This window comes from Pseudopodoces humilis, chromosome 25 (assembly GCF_049639895.1).
Source record: "Pseudopodoces humilis isolate 2021_Gansu_Grassland_sample_001 chromosome 25, ASM4963989v1, whole genome shotgun sequence".
NCBI lineage: Eukaryota > Metazoa > Chordata > Aves > Passeriformes > Paridae > Pseudopodoces > Pseudopodoces humilis.
In genome coordinates, this window is record NC_142224.1 from 1,380,264 (window position 1) to 1,404,670 (window position 24,407).

Consider the following 24,407-nt stretch of genomic DNA (forward strand, 5'->3'; position numbering starts at 1 on the left):
TGCAGCCCTCACAGACTGCAGCCTCTAGGGATCATGGAACCATGCAGTCATCCAGAGGTGTGGGTTGGAAGAAACCTTCAGGATCACCTAATTCCAGCCTCTGGAAGGTTGATTCTGACCAGCCCTGCCTGCAGAGCTGGGCAGCTGCCAGTTCCTGCTCGTGTTCCCAGCTCTGGCTTCACATTGTGACCTGCAAGCACCGCAGCTCCACGTGGGGGGCTTGTCCTGACCTTCGGGGTGGCTCCAGTCTGCAGCAAGGTGCTGCATTTTGGTGCTGCCAGACATGGGGAGAGAATTGTGTGCACATGAAAGCTGGGTTTATGGCTTGTAATTATCTCGTACCCATTCTTAGAATAATTATAGCTCCTCCATTATTAATAACTGGAATTCCAGTCCTTGTCATAGATCACAAAATGGAGAGGAAGCACAACCCAGGGTTTGCATAATGTACCTTGGCCTAAATCGAATAATTGGTAAAATGGTGAAAATTGTTCGGTTTTCCCCCATTCCTTGATGTTGGAATTAGTGAGATATTAGTGCAATTAGCCAGTGCTTCCATTTGAGGCTGCAATCATTTGGTTTGTAATTTAGAATAAATGTAAAAGCCCACTTATGCTTCCAAACGGATTATTTGTCCTGTTTAAAAGTATCTAATGGGGCGGCTGTCATCTAAGCAAGATACATTTGACCCATTTCAATTTGTTTCCCTTTTAATCTGCTATCTGTTTTCCTGGATCTTTTTTTACTAAAAACATAAAGGAGAAGTGGGCGAGAGAGACCAAAGAGGGAGAGAATAGAGGTGTTATAGATCCGGAGTTTATCATAAGCCAAAGTAACTCGAAATCAAGGCTGTTAAACTGCAGAAAGCAATAAAAAGAAAACACTATTTGGAATCGTTTAAAGGGCCGAGTGCCTTGTCAATGAAAGGTTGCTCTATTTGACTGCTCCTTAATAGCTTCTCTGAGGCAATCTGCAGCTCCTGCAGGAGCGAGGGCTGCGGCTCCTTCTGCAGCAGCGCTGCTGCGGGGCACAGCTGGATCCCTGGGGAGCTGGGCAGCACTGCTGAGGTGGGGAAATACAATACCAAGGAAGACAAAGAGGAAAGGAGATGGATTTAAACACCAAACTGGGTTAAAGTTTTAAAGCACGTCACAAATATTGAAATCCTTGATAATGTGGTGGGCACAGAGCGTGGCTGAGTTGGCGTTTGTAGGGCTGTGGGCAGATCTGTCACAGAATCACAGAATCATGGAGTGGTTTATCTTGTAAGGAACCTTAATGCTCATCTCATTCCACCCCCTGCCATGGCAGGGACACCTCCCACTGTCCCAGGCTGCTCCAAGCCCTGTCCAGCCTGGCCTTGGGCACTTCCAGGGATCCAGGGGCAGCCCCAGCTGCTCTGGGCACCCTGTGCCAGGGCCTGCCCACCCTCACAGGGAACAATTCCTTCCCAATATCCCATCCATCCCTGCCCTCTGGTAGAGGGAAGCTATTCCTCCTTATCCTGCTCCTCTATCCCTTGTCCCAAGTCCCTCTCCAGCTCTCTTGGAGCATCTTTAGACACTGGAAGGGGCTCTAAGATCTCCCCAGAGCCTTTTCTCCAGGTGAGCACCCCCAGCTCTCCCAGCCTGGCTCCAGAGCAGAGGGGCTCCAGCCCTGGAGCATTTCTGTGGCCCCTCTGGACTTGCACCAGCAGCTCCAGGTCCTTCTGATGTCTCATCCCTCACCATCCTTCCCTCCATACCCTTCCATTTCTCCAGTGGAGAACAGAAAGACTCACAATATATTTTCCTCCCAGAGCCTGAGCCTCCTTTCTACAATGGTCTGATTTGCAGCTCCTGTCTGTCAGGCCCCATGTTACTGCCTGGAGAGAAACCAGCTGGGGCTCTGGGCTGGAGTCCCTGCTCTTTTGGGGAAAAATGGCTTGTTCAGAAAAGCTGACTGTGCCTCTGCTCCAAATGTCTCTCTGCTTGACCGCCTCTTCTGCTCCCTGCCATAGTTCAAACTGGGTTCAGTGAACCCTTCCTGCCAGCAAAACCTCTGATTAGAGTGTGGCACCGAGACACAGTGGCATATTTGTGCCACCCATTAACAGCCCAGCAAGGCAGTTGCTGCCTCAGAATTACTTGGATTTATGGGAACACTTAAACTAGATCCTGCAAGTGACTTTTACATCTGCAGCAGCACAGGCTGAGCGTGAATCTTCCTGAGCCTCAAGGATAAATAGGACCTAGTCCCTCTCATCCCTGTAAAACATGACCTTTCTCCTCTACCAGATGCCAACAACCTCAGTGCTGCTGTAGAAGGTCAAACTTCTCTTGGTTCTCTGGCCTGACAGTGGAAAGGGTCTGTCCTCTGGGACCAGACCTGTGACATGTCACTTGGTTTAGTTCAAATATTGTTGGCTCTACTCAGCCTACAGCAGAGCTCAGCAGCCCAGATACAGCTCCAACAACACCCCAGCATCTTCCCACAGCTTTGCCCTCTGGGCTTTGCACCGTCTGCACCCTGGAAATGGGATTCCTGCCAAGCTTTGCTCCAAACTGCAGGATCCCTGGCACAAACTGCCCTGGCAGCCACAGTGGTGGCAGCCCCATTTGTCAGCTGATCTCCATTCTCCCCATGGGCTGTGGTGGGAACTCTGCATTGCCTACTCTGCTGTCACTCCCTTTGAACGTGCCACCCCATCCTGGGCTCGCAGCTCGGAGGTGGGGGAGCTCCCACTGCTGTCACTCGTGTCCCTGCACAGACACCACCACAACTGACTGGGGCCAGCAGCTCCAGGTGAGCTGCATTGAGCCTTTTGTTCTTTATCTGACAAGGGCCTTGGGAAGGAAGAGGAGAGTGGATAGAGCTGCTCCCAAGGCGTTGTTAAGGATGTGTTGTTATCTCAGAGGTCTCATTGATATTTCGGTGGTGCTTTGTGTGTCTGGGAGCTGAACAAGGCAGGGATGTAAGTGAAACCTGAGGAAAACCAGTGTAGGGGCTGTCTGTGACTGGTGTCAGGGGAAACTCTGCCTGGGTTGGTTCAGCAGAAAAACCCAGTAAGGCAGGATCTCCCTGGCTATGAGCCAAGTCCCGGCTGGTGCTGAGCATTCCCGAGGATGCTGCTCAGGGAAGGATCCTGTGTTACCTGCTGTTCGTTCTCCCCAGCTTCCTGCTGCTCTCTGCTCCTTTGGAGAGGGGGAGCAGAGTTCCATCCATGATGTTCCAGCTGTCTACAGCGGCTGTAGAGCGGCTGAACAACTCTGCTGGTCATAAATCTGATCCAAAGCTCAGGAGCTTTATGGTAACAGTGTTGTTGTAGCAGTTAATGGTCGAAGGGTATCATTTTATCTATTGATTTGAGCAGCAGTCCCCTGTGGAAAGCTATTGCTGCGTGGTCTTAAATAAATGAATACGATCTTTCCTCACTCCCTGAGTACCAGCATCAGACATTTCAGGAGCTGCTTCTCTCGCTGTTCAGCCTGCAGTTGTGTACAGAACCTGGATCCTGTGGAATCTGTGCACTGCTCCTTTGCAGGACTTCCTTGGGGGAACCACTAAAAACATTTCGGGAATCTTAGGCTGGAGAGGGACTCGTCACAAGGGCATGTAGTGGTGGGACAAGAGGAGATGGCCTAAAGCTGAAGGAGGGAAGGGTTAGAGTGGCATACTGGGAGGAAATTCTTCCTTGTGAAGGTGCTGAGGCCCTGGCACAGGTTTCCCAGAGAAGCTGTGAATTCCCCATCCCTGGAAGCGTTCCAGGCCAGTTTGGATAGGAACCTGGGATAATGGAGCAAGCTGGGATAATGGAGCAAGCTGGGATAACGGAAGGTGTCCCTGCCCATGGTAGGGGGTGGAACAGGATGGTCTTTAAGGTCCCTCCCAACCAAACCATTCTGGGATTCCATTATTTACACACATGGATCAATATCTAGAGTGGGATATAGATTATTTCAGCCACTTGAATTCCATTGCCCTTGCCATGTCCCTTTAGATCCTTTTTGGCGCAGAAATGGGATGTGTACCTGAGGAATATGGCAAGTTGTTGGTAAAAGCTTGTCCTGTGAGCTGCACCTGGCAGCAGGCAGAGCTAAGGCTGGGGCCTCACCTCGCCACGGCTGCCTGGCCATCTTTTGGTGCTGTGGGCTTTGGGCACACTTTCTTTTAATCAGGAGGTGGGAGGACATGAATGACAGGAGGTCCAAGGCTTCTGGAGATGGCAGCTCTGGCTTTCCCAGCTCCACGCTGCTCCAGGCTGAGTTTCCCTTGGAGCTGGATCTGCTGATAGTTTTCCCTTCTCTGCAGAGCTGTTGCTGCATCCTGGGCTCTGTCATTTAGCTTTCCTCCCTTGTGTCCATGGGGACCCTGCCAGGGAGGCTGCTGGCAGCAGTGGGATCAGTGATCCCAGGCACACTGCTGACACAGAATCATGGAACTGTTTAGACTGGAAAATATCTCGAAGATCACTGACCCCAGCCAATAACCCAGCACTGCCAGGCCACCTCTAAAGGACATGGTGACCACCAGAGCAGAGCCTGGACAGGTGGGTCTGGCTCTGCCATCGAGCCAGGTGCTGTAAATCCCCCTGACACGGACATGATAGCCCAGCTGTGTGCAAGTCTCCAGCCCACAAGGCATCTGGAAGCCATTGCTTTCAAGAAAACAATCCAGATTTTGGTCAGAAAGGGGGCAGGATTCTGACAGCACCCAAGACTGGAGAAAGGGAATCAATAGCATCATTTCTGCTATTCTGGGGGGGCACTTGTGGGGCACAGACACTGCAGTGCACACATGGCTGAAGGGAGACACTGGGATTGTTCCTGCCTGCTCTGGATCTCCAACCACCCTCTTCAGGAGGCAGCCACATGCTTTCTGCAGGCAGAGATGGTTTGCTGCTGCTGCCCAGACTGGAGCAATGAAGCAGTACCAATCTCCTGTCAGTTAGAATATAAATTAAAACCGCTGCAGCCTTGTAAGTCCCACCCTGAGACACACTTGGGATGGACAAACAGCCAGGCCTGCCACTGAAATGGCTCTTGAGTCAGCATGAGGCAATCTGCTGTGCAATTGTGAGCAGAAACTGGAGTGCTGGAGCACTTCCAGCCCAACAGGCAGTGGGGTGGGAGCTAAGAGTGGTGTGAAGACAAAACCCTCTGGTGTTCTGGGCACTGGGGAGCCAGTGCCTTTGCTGTGCTTGGAAAAGGCTTAAATAACTCATTTTGAAGCTCCATCCCTGGGGCTTCCCTGTGTGTCACGTAACACCATCCCTGCAGTCCCAACCCATAGCTTGAAGCTCCTCTCTTACAGGAGCAGTGTGAGGCAGCTCTATTTCACTGCTATAATGACAAAATGGGATGAAATTGTGTGTTTCAGGCCGGCAAAATGATCCTACTTCCATTCCTCAGTGAAGTGAGGCTGTGCTGGATTTGACTGAAAGACACTGCCAAGCACCCAGCAACACACAGCTGTGTTTGAGATGACTTGGTTTTAAACCCTTCTAAAAATCTTTTCTTATTGTAAGGAAATAGGGAAATCTGGTTGTGAAGTATCCAGCTGAATGGTGCAAGTCCTGCTTTTCTTGTCTGCCCCAAGTTATTTGCTGTATCTGGCCAAACCCTCCCACCTGTGTTCACTCAATGATTGAAGCCTTCAGGCTGAGGCTGATGAAGATGAAAAAAGTGGGAATGGTCAAAAACCTGCAGGACAGGTGTGGATCATGTGTGGGGGGAGAGTGAGTGGAATCCCCCAGACCAGGCAGCCAATGCAAGGATTATTTAGTAGCCAAGGCTGCCACAATGAGCCTTCAGAGAGCAAAGAACATCAGCCACAAACCTTCCCAGTTCCCTCCAGTGCAGCACCAGCCTCGGGGTCAGTATCCCTGTGCCCTTCTACACCCAGTATTTGCTCCCATGGGTATGTACTTCTCTATAAATGTATTAATGGAGCTAATCTCAAAGCATATCCAGAGATATAACTTGAGATGGATTTTTTTTTTTTCTCTTTAACAAAGATGAAGCTTTTATATAGACAGGGAAAAGAGAAGGGAAGTGAAATGTTCAGTGACTAATGATCCTCATCAATATTCATGAGAGTCAGTAGCATTCTGAGATTTAAAATAAAGGAAGAAAGAGAGAAAGGCATTGACTCCTTTAGAAGCTAAATAAAATATTTAGGTTGACCTGGAGATAAGTGTGCTGGCTCGTTGTTGCCATCAGCTCAGACCAGTGTTCAATCCTGGAGTTTTCAAAGTGGGAGCTGAGCTGCTGGTGGATTTTCCTGGAGACAGGGAAGGACTGGGTGGGCTCACACAGCAGGAGAAGCCTTCAGCTGAGGGTCAAATCCATGCTGGGACAGATGCTGTAGCACCTCCCAGACGGGGAGGGAACAATCCCTGCCCCAGAAGCCGCTCCCTCAGCCAGCCAGAGCTGGGGTATGGAATTGCAGCCAGGCTGGGATCAGGCATGGCCTGTCCAGGTGAGTCCCAGCTCTCACCATCCACCAAAGGGCTCCTGTCCTGGCCATTCCCTGCAGTGAGACTGCTCTCTGGGACAGGGGATGGCCTGAAATGGTGGCTTGGAGTGGACACTGAAGGATCTAAAGCAGCTTCAGGGCTCAACTGCCTGGGGAGAATATCCTTTCTCCAAGCTGCAAGCAGCTGTAGATACTGGGGAGTTGATTTGCTGTTGTGGGAGGTGTCTCCTTATCTGTTTGCTGTTTTCTTTCTTCTTGCCCATCCCTGCCCCCAGAAAATCACCCCAAGTGTACCTAACTTGAAGGCGAAGCTTTAAATGTCTCAAGATACTTGTAAATAGATGGGAGAACCTTAATCCTTCCCCATCTCAGTCTTTTGTCAGCTGGGTGGGAGGAGAAGGAAAACCTGCAGAGAAATAGCTGCAATACAGGTTTGTGAGGATGTAGCTCTGGATGTGCAGCAGAGATGGTGGAGACAGAGAGAATACCAGGATCTTAACAAACAGATTTAACTGCAGACAGAGCATGCCTCGAAGAAAGGCTTCCCCCACCTTCTACATGTCTCCTCTTCTAAATCCTTTTCCTTTCTGCTTCTGCAACTTGCCCTTGTCTCCCTCTGCTTTTGAGGCTGCTCCTTTTCATTTCCAGGCCATCCCCTCCCTCCTCTAAGTGACAGCTGTCCCACCCCTGCCGAGGTCGTTTGCCCTTGAGACCATCTTTGATCTGTGCCCTGATAGAAGGGCCGAGTATTGACTTTGGCTGCAGCTTCATTAAGAGGCAGCCTCATTTGTCAACTTGTTTGTTTCCAGAGCTGCTTGGGAGAGGGCAGAGCTTGCATCTCCTCCGAGCCGGGCGCCGCCAGAGTCCGGAATTAACTCCCTTCTCAAGGGTTTCCATCAAGGTCATTGCAGGTGGCCCCGCACAGTTCTCTCCTCCTCATTAATCGATGTCACCGAGGTTTTAAGCAATGCTAGCTCCAGTGGGAGTGAGGATGGGAGAGCTGTCCAGGCTCTGGGGGCTGCAGGAACCCGGGGACAGGTGTGTTAGTTAATCCAAGGCGCTCCCAGCTGGGAAAGAGGGCTGCTCGTAGGGAAATCAGAGCTGGGGCCTTGGATGAGCTCTCAGGGGTGAGATCCTCGCAGGGGGTTCTCTAGGTCTGGCTGTGTAAGGATGGTGAGTAATGAAGATGAATTTCTCTTATCAGTTGTCATCAGGTAGCTCATCTGCCAATAATGGCCTCTGGTTCCAATCCAGGTGCTCAGGTGGGCGATGGGAATGAGTTACCCGGGCTCTCCTGCACTCCTGGGGCTCAGTGAATAAAGCACTGACCAGCTTTGCAGGGGGGATTTTTCATTTTTTTCACCAAATTTTCATGGAGGGGAGCTTTTACTAAAGCTTAAATTATTTTATTACAGTATTTGCTTGTAGGGTTTGCTCTTTGCAGGGGTCACATCCCTGCACTGCAGGTGTCCAGGGCAGGGACCTCAGCTGCCAGGTACAGAGATGCCAGTGATGGATGTGCGCCATGGGCTGGTCCTTGGAGGATTTGGAGGGAAACAATCTTGCCCTACAATCACATGAAACTGAAACTCTAAACATTGGCACTCTCAGGGTGTTCAGGGAAAGTTCAGGGATCTGGAATTTGGATTGGATTTGGAATGGTTTCACACAACAGCCCTGGGAAGAAGAGAGGCTCATGGCAGTGCAGGAAGGCTATCACAGAATCAAAGAGTTATGGAATGGTTTGGGTAGGAGGGTGCCTTAAAGTTCATCTTGTTCCAATCCCCTGCCCTGGGGGATCCCTTCCACTGTCCCAGTGGCTCCACCCCTGTCCAGCCTGGACTTAGACACTTCCAGGGATCCAGGGGCAGCCACAGCTGCTCTGGGCACCCTGTGCCAGGGCCTGCCCACCCTGACAGGGAGGACTTTCTTCCCAGTATCCCATCCAGCCCTGTGCTCTGGCAGTCAAAAGCCATTCCTCCTTATCCTGTCCCTCCATCCCTTGTCCCCAGTCCCTCTCCAGCTCTCCTGGAGCCCCTTTTGGCCCTGGAAGATGCTCTGAGCTCTCCCTGGAGCCTTCTCCTCTCCAGGTGAGCACCCCCAGCTCTCCCAGCCTGGCTCCAGGGCAGAGGGGCTCCAGCCCTTGGAGCATCTTCGTGGCCTCCTCTGGCCTGGCTCCAGTTGGTTCATGTCCTTCCAGTGATGAAGACTCCACAGCTGGAGGCAGCTCCACTGGTGGGGTCTCGTCTGAGCAGGGCAGAAGCCCTTCCCTCACCCTCTGGCCACCCTGTCCCATTGCTCAGGGCAGACCAGAGGATGGAGCTGGGGGCAGATTCTGCAGTACAGGGCGTTTCCAGACCTGTCTGAGCCTGTGCAGGAGAAGCAGGTGAAGACAAAAAGCCAAATTTCACTGAGGTCCTGTTTCCTGCAGACCCTTAAGTCTCAGTGCCCTTATGAGGACAGGTCTAGTGGGGCTGTTTCCATATTCCTGAGAGATGCAGCAGCCTGGGCAGGAGGTGTGGGAGCACCAGCCCCTGTGAAGGAAGGCAGCTCAAAACCCAGAAGTTCCACAGCTCGGCTGTGCTGCAGGGGTTAAAGCTCTTTGAGTGCTGGGTACTTCCACACTCCTGACAGCACGGAGGGAGCTGAGGGAAAGATGTTCCTGGCTGTTGCCAGGGGCATTTTGCTTCAGCAGGTCCCGAGGTGATAAGGCAGCAGTAATTGTGCAGCTCCACGTGGGCTGCGATGGGACTGGCACCGCAGCACTGCCAGCCCCTGCAGCGGGGGAGCACGGAGCAAAGCCAGGGAAAATTCTGACTGTGGTGGCAGGAATGCCCCAGGGATTAGAGAGCAGGTTGTAAGAGGAGAGACTGGAGGAGGTAAATTTATATAGTCTGGAGGAGGCTCAAGGGGAGACACGACCAGAGTCTATAAATACACACAGAAATAGAAACCAAGGGAGGAAATTATTCAGAAGGAGGGAGGACAAGGAGCAGCGCCTGAAGCAAAGCAAGAAAAGTTTATTCTGGGTCTTGCATGGAGGGAGAGCAGCCTTCAGCATCCAGCACCTGGGACAGGGGCCCAGCACTGCCAAGCTCCTGCTCTGCTCCCCACCCCTCCAATGCCTCCCAAAGCTGGATACTCCCCCTCCTAACACAGCTCCACTGTATTTTACAGTAGCCCCACCTCATTTCTTCCCTGCCAGCCGTCTCACACGGGCATCTGGCACCCAGCCACCCCAGCATGCCTCTGAAGGTTTAATAAAGCAGATTGAGATGCACTTGGGCTTGTGGCTTGACAACTGGCTCCCCTTGGACAGGAACATTTGCCTTCGCTGGGTGACAATGCTTTGAGTCCGTCGCCTTAGGCACTGTGGCTCATTGCTAGTCATCTCTCCAATGAATAATACACAGGCCTGAATATCTGTCTGCATACATCTTCCTTTTCTGTAGGATAATTTAATGTTATCTTTGGGCCTCCTGCTTCAAAGATGAAGAGATTACTTCAAACCTGCAGCCCGCAACCACAGCCATTGGTTTCAAACGTCATTAAGTTTCATTATGACAAATAAACACTGCAATGACATTTATAAGTTACCAGAGAGCACAGAAACACAAATATGAAGCAGATAAACTGCATTTGATCCAAATAATTACTGCAGGCAATATCGAGCTTAGGCTGAGCTGGCAGGCGGGTGCTGGGTAATTTATAGGTGTCCGTAAGGCACTGTGGTGCACATTGCTTCTTGAAAATGATGATGATGGTTATGTGTCTCTCTCTAAAGCCTCAAACAGGTTATATTCCTGCCTCCTAGAAGGCAGGGAGCTTTTCCTCAAGTCAGAAATGGATGTGGCACAGGCAACTGTTACTGTTTGGGGACTTTGCTTTCACCGTTCCTCAGGATTTCAGCCTGAGAAGGACCTGCATTTGAAGTTTGCTCTGATTTAAGCTGCCAAAGAGCCTTATTTTTTTTATTTATGTATTTGTTTGTTTATTTTTCCTTAGGGGTATTTATTCCCACTGCGGAAAAGTTCTCAAGAGTGGGGAATCCTTGGGGAGAGATTTCCACTGATTTGCCCTGAGAGAGTGTAATTCTGTATTTAGAGAATAATGCAATACTAGAATACACTGACTTGGAAGGGATCTAAAAGGATCACCGAGTCAAACTCCTGATTAATGATAATAAAGTTCCTTTCATTTTGACTCCTGGCTTTACACTATCAGCTCCAAACTGTGAGCGAGGGCTCCTCTACCAGAAAACCAGGTAGAAAAGTATTCCTTCCAGCTGTCCCCCAAAAACCTGAGTGAAATGAGGTTTGTTGCTGTGCTGGTTGTGTGAACTCTCCAAAGCTCTCCACATCATCTCCTAAGTGACCCCAGCGGGGTTTGTCATTCCGAGTCCTGCAGGCAGCGGCCCAGGAGGGGGGTCAGACACAGCTGAGTTTATTGACGAGCATCTCTCATTACCTGCTAATTAACACAGCAGGCTGGAATGTGCTAATCTGCTCTTGGACTGGGGTTTTGCACCAGGCAGCCATTGACTCTGCAGTGGGGACCATTGAGAAGGAGCTGGTGACAAAACAAACGGCAAAATCCTTGTTAAATAATCCGAGTCGCCTCCGAGCCGTCCCTTCTCCAGCAGGGAAGGGGAGAAGCCACGGGGTCTGTAGGCAGTGACAAGGCACAGCCCCTTCCCTGTGCCTTCTCCCAGGGCCCATAAAGCAGTTGCAGGGCTGTAAATATTGACTGGATTCATGTTGCCTCTCGTTTTTCATGGTTCTTGGCTTTACTGGGTAAAATTCAGGTAAAAAGCAGCAGCTGGTTGTTGTCGGCAGTGGTGCAGGTCACTGGCCTCTTCTGTGATGGATAAATGCACTTTCTAGGCATTTCCTTGGCTCTGGGGATAGCACAGCCAAGATTTTCATGGAGGGGAGCTTTTATTAAGCTCTCACATACAAACAAAGAAATACGCGAATTTTTAAGCACCTTCCTGGGATAACAAGATGGGCACATGTGTGAAACAATTCCTCCTCAGAGATGATCTGCTCCCTGTCTGTTCATCTCAGCATCTCCAACCCCTCCTGCCTTCCCCCTGCCACTTCTTTTGTGTGTGTATTGCATATACTTCACTTTAGGCTGTTTTTCAGAATAATTTGTTTTAATTTTAAATATGAATCTTGCATGTGTTAGAAAAAAAAAAAAGCACATATTTACAATCTCTTCCACTTGTAAAAATCCAAACAAACAATAATTATAGCAGAAACCTGCTAATTCTCACTCCACTTCATCTTCAGAGCTGATAATTCACACAGCACAACCCCGAGCAATCCCGCCCTGCTCTGGTGAGCAGCAGGAGCTGGAGCGAGTCCACAGCCTGCTCTGCAGTATCCCAGAGCTCATCTGGCCTGGAGCTCCCCCAAAAGCCACCCAGGTGATGTTTCATGCAGACAGCAACTTCTCAGCCTCTCAGGGCAATAATAAGATTTATTACTGCCTTCTCTTCCCCCCATCCTTGAGTTTTGGTGCCACCAAGATGTTTCTTGTTCAGGGAAGTTCCCTGTTAAGGGAAGCTTTGATGGTGGCGCTTCCAACATCAGCAGAGATGGAAACACCCTGTAGAGAGACTCATTTAACCACTCCTTGGATGAATTCTCCAATCTATACAACATCTCACCAATCTGTAGCAAGACTAGTTAAAATTATTTTGTGAAGGAGCAGAATTTTCCATTCATTTTAATATTATAGAATCCCAAAGCAGTTTGGGTTAGAGGGGACCTTAAAGATCATCCAACCTCCTTTCCCTGTGCAGAGAATATAACATTAAATATCTGCATTTTCTGTTCTGAGCTGCATCTTCATTCTGATTTCTCTCCGTGCCTCAAAGCGTGCGATAACAGAATTTGAAAAACGAGGATGGAAGTGAAACATGGTGCGACCCAAGACAAGCTCTTTGCTCTGATTTTCCACCCCGTGAACTGCACAACTTCCAGTTGCCTCTCTTCCTGGGAGCAGAGCCAGACTTTGAAATCTCCAAATCGTTTGTGAAATGGATTATTCATCCTTCTCGTTTTCCTACGGATGAGTGTCCTCTGTGCCCTCTAACTCAAAGATGAGCTGAGATTTAAAGGATTCTATTTCAAAAGAGCAGCCCTGATCCGGGAACAAAGGGTGGGCAAAGGGGATGTCCTGGATTGATTGTAATCCAGGAAAGGGGGATCACCTGAGAGATTTCAGAAGGTCACAAGAGATAAAATCCTTCAGGATTTTATCTGGGAGACTTTGTGCAGGCTGGAGCCCACTGGTTTGCACATCTGCTATTTTTAGAAGGAAAAGATCCTTTTTCTTCTCTGTGGATTAAAGTGGGAGGTTTTAGGTCCCATGAGTGTCTGTGCAAGCCTCCTGTGGCTGGGGACCTGCCACCTCCCTTCTGAGCTACAAATGATTATCATCCAAAAAGCAGCTGGAGGTGCCACAGAGAGAACTGCTTGGCTGGAATTTCTGGAGCAGGAGCTCTGTTCTCCCCCCTGAGCCCATCAGCTTGGCTCTGGGGAGCTGTGCCAGGACACTGCACCTTGACAGGAGAACAAATGGTGATTTTCTATTGTGCCACGGCTTCCTCGGGAGCGCCGGTAACAAAATATTTCTTGGAGTCATTGGCAGTGTTCAGTGGAGCCGGGCCTACAGGTGGATCAATGTGAGGAAATCTATTCCCCTCTGCTCTTGTCTCCACCAGGGATTGGTGCTCAGCACCTGCCCAGGGTTCCAGTGCCTCTGGAACAGCTGCTGATGCCACTGTCCTTGTTCCCAGCAAGGACAGGCATCACCTCGTGCCCCGAGCAGCCTTGGCAGGGGCTCAGAGCTTAGGGCTGCCCTTGGAGAGGGAGCCACGGCAGCCCAGGCACTGGGATTCCTCATCCCTGGCCCCAGCCCAAGGTGCAGGGAAGCTCTCACACCTCTCCCCTCTGCCACAGCTTTAGTGACACCACCAGCTTTGCCTCTTGCTGACCCTTCAGCTCCTCTGCCACCCCCCTGTGACACCTCACCTGTGCCAGCCCCTGGGTAAAACACCACCTAATCCAGTTTGCTGCCTCCACCTCCAGCCCTGCTCGAGTCCTGTGTGCCCCAAAGCACTCACTCCAGTGCTGGCAGCTTGTCTAATAGGAGAGAGTGCTGCCTGCTCAGAGCTCGGGGATATCTGGGCAGCAGGTGAGGCTGTGAGAGCAGAGCAGCCAGGAGCCATCCGTGGAGCTGGAATATTCCACGAGATCCAGTCTGTAAGGTCAGTGGAATGCTGCTTTTTGGTGCCTCGATGCACTACATTCGTTTGTTTCTTATCAGTGCAGCTCCCAGGAGCAGGCATTTAATCTCACAAGAGGTAATTCTCCAGGCTGCTGTGGGAAGAGTTTGCTAATAAATATCCCATGGTAAGGATACCCTTACACCTTTCCCAATTGGCAGCTAATAACCGAGCAGCTGATGACATTTCAGCCCTTTCTGCATGGCTGATCAAACTCCTCACAGTGACTTTGAAAGCAGTGCTGGGATTTCATGTGGGTATCAAAGCCAGCAGAACACTCAATAGTTCAGATCTCTTTCCTGTGTGACTAATAGACAAAAAGATCTCTGAAAGGTTTAATATCTTACTCCAAATTTCCCTGTTTCCTGTTTGAAGCTACTTAGTGGACACAGTGGGATGTTGATGGTTCCTCTCAAAGCAGGGCTAGGAAAATATCTGACATCACTGCAGGATGAGCTCAGCTCACAGCACATGGGCTTGCTGAGAGCTGGTCATGGCCAGGAGATAACGCGTTCCCAGAGGCCAGGCAGGAGAGCAGAGCACTGGCTTTGCACCTTAAACTCTGCTCTGGCAGCTGGCATGAGGACCACAGGATCATTTCATTTGAAAAAGATTTAGGATCATCAAGTCCAGCCCTCAAACCAGCACCCCAGCATGTTCACTGCTAAGCCGTATCCCCAAGTGCCACATCCACACGTCTTGTGAGCACCCCAGAGACAGGGACCCCACACTGCCCTGGACAGCCCCTCCACTGCTTTTCAACCCTTTCTGTGAAGAATGTTTCCCTAAATTATCCAACCTAAACCTTCCCTGCTGTGACTTGAGGCCATTTCCTCTCATCCTGTCTCTCGTTCCCTGGGAGCAGAGCCTGACCCCCACCTGGCTGCCCTCTCCTGTCAGGGAGCTGCAGAGAGGGAGAAGGTCCCTCCTGCCTTTCCTGGTGCTCCAGCCCCTTCCCCAGCTTTGTTGCCCTACTTTTCATTGCTTTTCCTGAGCATTTCTTTGGCTCTTTCACCTCAGTGCACCCCACACCTCACACCTCTGGGCTGCACAGGTGGCTGGAATCACTGGGGACCCCCAGGCTGTGCTTCCAGGGAAAGTCTCATCTCCCTGTGTTTGTGGGTGGGCAAGGCACGAGCTCAGCTCCTGCTTCCCTCTTGGAGCAGGGACACCTCTGCCAGGTCACACAGCTGGCTGGTGGCCAGCACCATTCCATACACCTGAGCCATCCCTTGACTGAAGGTGTTGTGCTTTGGTTTCTTTCAAGTTGAATAATTCAGCACTGAGGCCACGTGAGCCTCTTACGCAGTCACACTAAAAAAGGCCAAACTGGTATTTTTGTTCAAATGGATTTCATTTTATTTTTTCCCCAAGGAAGCCAAATTTTTTTAAAAAAATGGAAATCTTATGCAAGGGCTGAACTCAAGCTACCTCTCTTTCCTGTTTGTGCCACAAAGCCCAAGGAAGTGCCTGACATGGCTGTGGCCATGACCAACAAGGGGCTCTCCTGTGGGGAGGCTGATCCACATCTCCCCACTGAGGACAGCATCCCTGGTGCAATCCCTGTGCTCCTGTCTGGGCAGCCACAGCTCTTTTGTTTCTCTGATGGTGTAAGAAAAGCTCATCTCTGTCCTTGTCTGGAGAAATCCTTGCCCCTGGGGATATGTGGCTCCCTCTCCTTGCTGTTCCCTGTGCTCTGAACTCGGCCAGGCCTTGGGCCTCAGTGCAGCTCTGGGTGTTGTCTCCCAGCAGGGAGGGAATTGGGATGCAGGAGGTAATGAACAGGCTCTTCCCCGTGCTTCCCCACGACTGACGGTTCCAGAGAGCTCTGTAAATAATGTAAGGCTTTTGTCTGCTTGCTTTTCCTACTCATCAGAAAATCAATGCGGGCACGTGTTCTGGAGCACCACAGGCCCTGTGCAGGGGGCTCGGTGTCCTTGGCTCCAGGGAGGGGACCCAAAGGAGCACCGAGAACCAGCCTGCTTGTCATGGCCATGGCAGGAGCTGTGTGGGGTGCTGCAGAGCCAGGCACTGGTCTGCTGGGAAAGTGTGGGCACGGAGCCATCTCTTCCCAGTCCTCTCCATGGCCAGGAGACAGCTCCATCTCCAGGCATCGTGCCACAAGAAACCAGCTCCAAGCTGGGCTGAAATGCCTTGATTTCCATCGGGTGGGATCTGCTTGGTCTGAAGAGGGAGCCTGCTGGGATTCTGTGTAGGATTAGGATGTCACACAGCAGCCCCTTGATCATCCTCCTAGCACGCGTCGTGACAGCTCCAAGCTGAGGGAAGGATCAACTCTTCCCACTGAGGGGCAAGGAGAATGTCCCACCACTCCTAATCACCAGGCCTTTCATTTCAGAACAGTAATATTTTGACAAGGAGCTCATAGTCCTCCTTCTCCACTTCTATGCTCTCCTCAACAAAAAGGACTAATTCTTTTCAGAGCACAATGGACATTCAAAGCTTCACTTACATAAAAGCAGCCACAATGTCTCCATTTCTAATGAGTCATTGTTCCCTCAGTGAGTCCCTCGCTTCCTACTACAATACTCACTCCTCTTGGGTAATGAAAATTTAACTTTCTGCTGCTCCCGGTTGCTGGTTTGGGCACAGGAGGCTGCAAGCTGAAATAATTCAGCCAGGAACTCATGCAAACAGATTTCAGTCTTCAGAGAGCTTTAAAAGCCTGTCACAAACTCTGGCTTCAGCGATGGAAGGGGCTTCAAGGTCCTGCTGCAGCACAGACTGTGGCAATGTCATTGTGTAGGTGCCTTCCTCTGTCCTCTGGGTTGTAAAACAGGATTTTGGGGCCTTGTCGCCATCCGTGGGCGTTGGGACATCGGAAAAGCAAGGCCCTGGCAGTGTTATTTCCCTTGGAAGTCACAAACAGAGAGTCCCAGCCTTTGTTTGAAAGAACAAGGCAACGTTACAGAGAAACACTGAAAAACAGGAGCCACAGGTGCAAAATCCATTAAGGAAATATAAAGAGTTCTAAAGTGGTTGTCTCTTTTTTTGTCTTTTTTTCTTCCTTTAGCTTTTGTGATGCGCTTGTGATTTCACAAGGATCCTGCCTGGGGTTTTTGAAAGCAGGGTTAGTGTTTTGGCTGCTTGCTCTTCACCATGGTGCCTTTATTGTCCCTTTTGTTCCTGCCCTTCGGGATTTCAGTGGCTGCAGAAGTGCCCCCATGAGACTCCTTGAGGAAGGCAGGAGCAAAGGGGCTGGCAGCTCCTCAGGGAGTGGGGCAAAGCAGCAAAGGAGGAGATGGGAAGGCTCTGGAATCCAGAGCTCCTTTGACACCAAGCCCTGACCTACAAGAGCAGGTGACTGAGGTGAGAGCACACTCCCAGCTCCAGAGCGCAGGTGGGACACGGGCATTGTGTTGGACCACGGCCAAGTGGCATCATTAGCATCTCATTTCCATATTTGTTTGCTTTTAAAACAAACCCAAAAAATCACCAGTTAATTCAGAGCCCTGATCTTTGCTTCTGCTCAGAGCTTTGCTGTGCTGGATGGACCGAGAGTCTCAGGGGCAGAGACAGTGTCCAGTGACTCCCAGAGTAGCTCCCAGGAAATTCCCAGGAATCCAGGCATCAACTGAGTAGTTTCTTTGAAAATATTGCAAGTCTTTACACTTGAGGGAAGATGGGATGTGGAAATAAAAGAGCTTGGGTTGGGGGCACATGGACTTGTTGCTGCATCTCCCTGCTTTGCTGTGCAGCGATTCCCAAATCCAGATTTAGGGATTCTTCGTGCAGCAGGAGGTGACAAGGAGATGGGTCATGAGGTTCCATGTCTGGACTCTTGGTTGGGCTCATGTGGTGAACTGAATCTGCCTCTGGGTTCTCAGCACTGGAAGGACCTGGAGCTGCTGGAACAAATCCAGAGAGGCCACGGAGATGCTCCAGGGCTGGAGCCCCTCTGCTCTGGAGCCAGGCTGGAGGGGCTCCAGGAGAGCTGGAGAGGGACTGGGGACAAGGGATGGAGGGACAGGACACAGGGAATGGCTCCCAGTGCCAGAGGGCAGGGCTGGATGGGATATTGGGCAGGAATTGTTCCCTGTGAGGGTGGGCAGGCCCTGGCACAGGGTGCCCAGAGCAGCTGGGGCTGCCCCTGGATCCCTGGCAGTGCCCAAGGCCAGGTTGGATGGGGCTTGGAGCCACCTGGGACAGTGGGAGGTGTCCCTGCCATGGCAGGGGTGGAACTGGATGGGCTTTATGTTCCCTTCCCACACAAACAATTCCATGAATCTGTGATGAACTCCTATCTCTGCAGATATTTTTTGCTGAAACTCTGGATAGCAGGAGGGGTGACATTGGGATCTCCTGCTTGCCCAACAGGTTGGAGTCAAAGCTCCTGCTTTGAAACCAAAGCATCATTTTGTAATGCCATTTTAAACATTCCTGGAAAAATACCCAGCTGACGTCTTTCAACCCATTTTCTTGTAGCTGAAAACGCTCAGCCTGCATTTGTAAATCATCCTCTCCCAATCTCCCCATTTTCAGTTATTTTCTGTCAAGTATCTTATCTCCCTTAAAACTTTTCTGCAAATTACTTGTTCCTTTGACATTAAGACATAAGCTGGAACGTGGACGGGCCTCTGATCTTCCAAACCCAGTTAAACCCAGTAATCAGACTTTAAGCTGATTTGAAAGTGAGTTGAGCTCTGCCTTCAGTACTTTTTTCTTTTTTTTTTTTTTTTTTTTATCTGTGATTTAGGGAGAGATGATCCTGCTGTGGAGCAGGGACTGGGCCAGGTAATGCTCTTAAGGTCCTTACACCCATCTTTCCTCTCCTGTGGCTGAGTCTGAGCTGTTTGTAGCTGAAATGGAGCCTTGGATGAATAAAAAATGGGTTTAAGTGACAATTCTTCACACTGAACAAACACGGGGAAGGAAAAGACAGCAGACATATGCCATGTTTCTGCTCTGATTTTCCATGGCCATCAGCTCATCTTTAAAACAAATCAAGAAATAAGAGAAAAAGGCACAATAAAACATATAAAAAGCTTCATTTCCAGCAGCAATTACCAAATGAAGCCTGTGCTTAATGGGCATTTGCAGAGGGCACAGACACCACTTTGTGCCTCTGTGTTCTCATTAGGGCTCATGCAGCTCCCAGCTGACAACCTGATAATTCTCACTGATAAAACAAATCTTTTTGGGTTATTGCTGCCTTCCTGCACTGTCCCTGCTCACCCAGCTCTGCCTTGAGAATTGTCAGGATTACTGAGTGAGCTGTGAAAACCCAGTTAGAGGCTGGAAAGTAGATATTAAAATAAAACAACAAAACAACAAAGCAAAACACCCACTTTTTCTGCTTTCTGAGTTTTCTCTCTCATCCCACTTTTCCCTGCTATCCTAGGAGTGCTTGTCCTTTATGAATCCAAAAACAAAAAATACAGAGCTGATTCATATTACCTTTGAAATCAAATATTTAAATCTTAACTTAGCACAAGGCTTTGTTCTGGTGTCAGAGGCCACCATGACTTCCAGTGAGTGTCTCCCAGTAGGGAAAATGGGAATCCCATCTGGAATTAACCTGCCCTGTTGTGCAGGCAGCACCCCAGCACTGTGCAGTATCTGGGGTGAGAATCAGAGTTCATTGGAGAGATGTGGCTGCTGGGAGACCTGGGATCTCTGAAATACCCGGGAATAAGGTGCCCAAGGTGCTCCTGGAGATCTGCAAAAATTTCAGCTGGGCTTTTTACCTTCCTGCAATATAAAGCATCTGGAATTTGGAAAGGACAGCTCTGCTTTTCCCTGTGCTCCTTTAGGTGTCTAAGAGCGAGCTGAAGCTATAATAAATTAAATTGAAATATAAGCACTCATGTGGGGGCACACTCTGGTTCAACAGTGTGAGTTGGAGAATGATGGAGCTTTGGAGCCTTGCCCTGTAGGAAAGGCCCAGCAGCTCATCTGGAAACAAGTTCAGATGCAAGAACTTGTGTCACACTTAACCTTGGTTCTGGATTAATCATCAGTCAATGATTAAATGGAGTCAGTGTAAATTAGGATTGAATTGATTTGGGGTGGATCACATGGAGACTGTCCTGCTTTGACAAATTGGTTTTAAAGAGCAATTCTTCCTCCAGCCCAGTCCCTTCCATGGAACAGACACTCAGTGGAGGGCACAGGCTCTGGATTCCTGCCTGATGCAGGGCCATAATTCCCACCCAGAGATGCTCCTGGTCTTACAAACCCCACAGGGCAATTCAGTGGTTCTGCCTTTCCCCCAGCACCTCTCTCCTCCAGGTCATCTCCTGAATCCAGAATCAGAGCAAGACTAAGTGGTGGCAGAGCAATTCCAATGCTCCACAACCAACTCAGACAAAAGACTGTACCCAGAGGAGCCCAGATATCAGCAGATCTGACTGAAATCACCCCACATTTGGGATCTTCCAGCTTCGGATTGTGGCTCTGCAGGGGGATTTTGGGGTTGTCCCATGCACTCATTATGGAAAGAAATAGAATAGCAGGATTGAACACTTTGAATTCCTGGAACAGTTTGAATCTCTGGAAGTGTCCAAGGCCAGGCTGGACGGGGCTTGGAGCACCCTGGGGTAGTGGAAGGTGTCCCTGCCCATGGCAGGGGTGGGATGAGATGAGCTTTAAGATCCCTCCCAACCCAAACCATTCTGGGATTCTCTGATTCTCTGAATGATTTTCAACCATGGCAAAGCCAAGGGAGAGAGAAAATAAAACATAATGCTGAGCAAACTCTGCTGTGGAAGAGGTTACAGTGACTGGAGTACTTCCCATGGGAAATGAGAAGTGCCATGTCACACCTGAGGTGTGAGACATCCCACCATGGCAGGAGATGAGCCAGGGCTGGGATTTGTTCTTGCAGCATTCTGGCTAGGGAAGGGTAAGGAGAGAGATTTGTGAGTTTGCTGATGCAGCTCCAGCAAAAGGTGGTGCTGAGGCAGAGCTGGGCCTTCCTGTCCCCTCCAGATGTGTGGGAAGCTCCCAACAAATGCCAGGAGGTTACACCTGGGGAGGGAGGAGAACAGCAGCAGCTGGTTGTTTCCCTGTGTGTTTTATAGCAGGTTGTTATCTGCACATCCTGATTTCAGAGAGCACACGAGATGGGAGCAAGGCTCAGAAGCAGAGGACCAATATCCTCTTTTATTATGTGTAATATAAAATATTGCTGCTGCTGGACATCCTGCTGCTTCTCTATCTGTGATCATTGTGGCTGAAACACTACCACCACAATTTGGAATAAAACAGTTACATGAAATGTTGGTGCCTCTTGGTTGGAGCTTTGTTCCCCCCAAGAGAGCAAAAATACTACAAATATTTGTCTGTCGGAAGTGCTGTATCCACCTCTGGGTCCTCAGCACAGGAAAGATGTGGAGCTTCTGGAGTGAGTCCAGAGGAGACCACAGAGATGCTCCAAGGGCTGGAGCCCCTCTGCTCTGGAGCCAGGCTGGGAGAGTTGGGGGTGCTCACCTGGAGAGGAGAAGGCTCCAGGGAGAGCTCAGAGCCCCTGCCAGGGCCTAAAGGGGCTCCAGGAGAGCTGGAGAGGGACTGGGGACAAGGGATGGAGGGACAGGACACAGGGAATGGCTCCCAGTGCCAGAGGGCAGGGCTGGATGGGATATTGGGGAGGAATTGTTCCCTGTGAATGGGATGAGCTTTAAGGTCCCTTCCAACCCAAACCATTCCATCGTTCTATGGGGCAACCATGTAATTAAGCAATAATTAAGCGCTGCAGAGCTCAGTCTCCCAATTGTGCTGTACCAGGAGCATCCTGGTCTGGTGCATCCCAAGGAACTGCAGTGTGTTGGAAATCACTGGAGAACTGACAGTGACCTGTTCCTCTCTTGTCCCCCTGTCCAGGCCAGGCGTCCTCGTTCACGCAGCAGCCGCAGGACCAGGTGGTGATCGCGGGGCAGCCGGTGACGCTGCTCTGCGCCATCCCCGAGTACAATGGCATCGTGCTCTGGATCAAGGACGGGCTGGCCCTTGGAGTCGGACGGGATCTCTCAAGTAAGTTGGGACACCACCCTCTATAAACAAGGAAAGCAGGAGCTCTCTTTGCCCAACATTTATTTGGGGGATAATATTTTCATTTCAACTCCAACACCTTCCAGTCCGCCCAAACACAGGCACTGATGCTTGGAATAAATCAAAATCTGTTTCACTCTGACCTGAAACAAAACTCTTGGCTCCCACAGATGTCACCTGACCCTTTGGAAAGCCCTGGTTTTATTTCCTTGGAAACTAATGTCACCTTTCCAGAATGTGGAATAAAATGTTTTATAAATGTTGAAAGTGCCTATTTTGATATTCTGAAAAATTAAAAGAACCATAGAATATCCTGAGTTTTAATGGACCCACAAGCCTCTGTTTGCTTTATACAAGTGTTTGTGGTTTCCTCAAGCTTTAGTTTTGGCAAATTATAATTTGGTGACCAAATTCTTCAGAACTCACATTTCCTAATCCCACAGCCACACTGTGATTGAGGGTTAATTGCAGCTGGTGAAGACTGGTGCAATAGTGGGGAAGTTTTGAGTTTATTCTGTATATTTTGCTGGAAAACACTAATTTGGAACTGAAATATTTCACGTGAGTAAGGGGAGTGTTTGCTGGAAACAGCCTGGGAGGGCATGGAGCCCTCCAGGAGCTGCAGCATTCCCCCCAGGCTCTGCAGAGTTTGTACACGTGTGACAGTGCTCAGCTCCTGGTGACCTGAGAGAGTTTTCCCCAAGGCATGAAGCAGCATTCAGAAACCAGGGGAGGCTCCTGCCTTTTGGTCTCCAGGGACCCTGCTCTTCCTTAAAGTGCAGTGCCTGCTTCTTCTTTCCTTCTATTTTTTATTAATACATATAATTGCTCATTTACAGCTGTGCCCGAGTGAGCAGCCCCATCTTCGCCTGTTTTTCAAAGCTCTGAGCCACAATTTTTGCATCTATTAGAGAGCTGAGCTTTCCATGCAAGACCTTGCAACACGACTGGGTAACAAGAGCTCCAGTGAAGTAGGGAGCTGATGTGAATGACTTCCACAATTAACGGAGCCGGGGCTGCTGGAAGCCACAGGAGCTGCCAGCTCGCGTGATACCAGCTCAGCCAGTGTCTAATTAGCACAATACAAACAAACCCATCATTTGTACTTCTCACGGTTCAGGAGAGCAAATCCTGCTGTTAACTCAAGAAACAACAGAAGCACGAGCGTGTGCCAGGGCTGTGTCACACGGCAGGATGGGGGGATGGTGCCTTTCCTCCCGTGTGTCCATCCCACGTGTCCAGCCAGGCTGAGCAGGGCTGCCCCCAGACCCCTGCCCAGGCTTTACACCGTGCTTCTATTCCAGGGTGTCACCACAGCCGACTTCAGGAGCTGAGGATATTCCATGGTGGGGTGCAGAGGAGAAGGAGGCCGTGGGTTTCCTGGTGGAAGGGCTCATCCCTTTTTCTTGCCCAGGGAGGTTGTGAATTCCCCAGCCCTGGAAGGGTTCAGACCCAGGCTGGAGAAGGCCTTGAACAACCTGATCTAGTGGGAGGTGTCCCTGCCCATGGCAGGGGGTCTTGGGTTCTGATGATCTTTAAGGTCAAAACCAAACCTTCCAACACTAAACATTCCAAGATTCCATGATTCCTTGGGATTTGTCAATGGTCCTTCATCAGCACTTCTTTTTTGAACCCACAGAGGAAAACGTTCATTCTCTTTCCTGGACTTGGCAGGTTCTTGCTCCCTCTCTCTTCAGGCTGGCTGCCAAGGAGGGGAGGAAGCTGCCTGGATCCTGGGAATTGCTGTGGGATGCTGGGGCTCTGGAGCCATGCTCTGCTCTCCTCATCCCCGGTCCAGCTGCCCCCTGACCCGTGCTTTCCCTTCGGCAGGTTATCCGCGCTATCTGGTGGTAGGAGACCACCTGTCAGGTCAGCACCATTTGAAAATCCTGCGAGCTGACCTCCAGGATGACGCCGTGTACGAGTGCCAGGCCATCCAAGCAGCCATCCGATCCAGACCTGCCCGGCTGACTGTCCTCGGTGAGTGCCTGCTCCTCACACCCTCAGGGTGTTTCTTGGGGTTTCACTGCCTTCATGGCCACACTGAGTGGTTTTTGATGAAATGCTTTGTCCCTGGATCAGGAGGACTGGGAATGAATCCATCGTGAGAGCAGTGTGGGAACAGCTCAGTCCGGGGAACAGGATCAAAGGAAGCTGCTTGGGGTGGACTATGACAGTTCTAGGAGTAACACAGGCACCAAGCTTGGCACTTCAGCTTTATGGATTTATGCCCCAATTCAAGAGAGTTTGTCCATAAATTTAAGGACGTGAAGAGTGTCAGTGTCATCACTTATGTGTTACCCTGCCTACAGGACTGGCATGCCTCCACCCCATGAGGAAAGGCTGGTTTCATACTATTGCAGTATTTTTAAACTATCTACACACTAATATTTTATCACCCTGCATTTCTCAGTAATTAATAATGAGCAGTAAATAATGAGCAGTAGAGGAAGACATTGCCTGAGATTGCAAGCTGGAAGTGGCTCCCAAAATCATGTAGAGGACCTTTTTGTGTGGGAGAGGGGTGGGGAGCACTGGCAGAGCTGGAGGGCTGTGTTTGCCATCTGGCAGAGTGGGAGGGAGGCTCTCCCCACTGCAGTGCTGGGAAAAGGCAGGAGCGTCAGCGAGGCTTCCCGGCATGGAC

At 50.2% G+C, this 24,407-nt stretch overlaps 1 protein-coding gene across 2 annotated transcripts in view; it reads left to right on the forward strand.

The window, feature by feature from the left end:
• The window catches only part of KIRREL3 (kirre like nephrin family adhesion molecule 3), a 350,972-nt gene that overhangs the window by 230,908 nt on the left and 95,657 nt on the right, over window positions 1-24,407 (forward strand). For both annotated transcript variants that reach the window (XM_088066785.1, XM_088066786.1), the window contains exons 3-4: window positions 21,596-21,745; window positions 23,594-23,743. In XM_088066785.1, coding sequence (XP_087922911.1) covers window positions 21,596-21,745; window positions 23,594-23,743 — 300 coding nt within the window. The remainder of the gene's footprint in view (window positions 1-21,595; window positions 21,746-23,593; window positions 23,744-24,407) is intronic.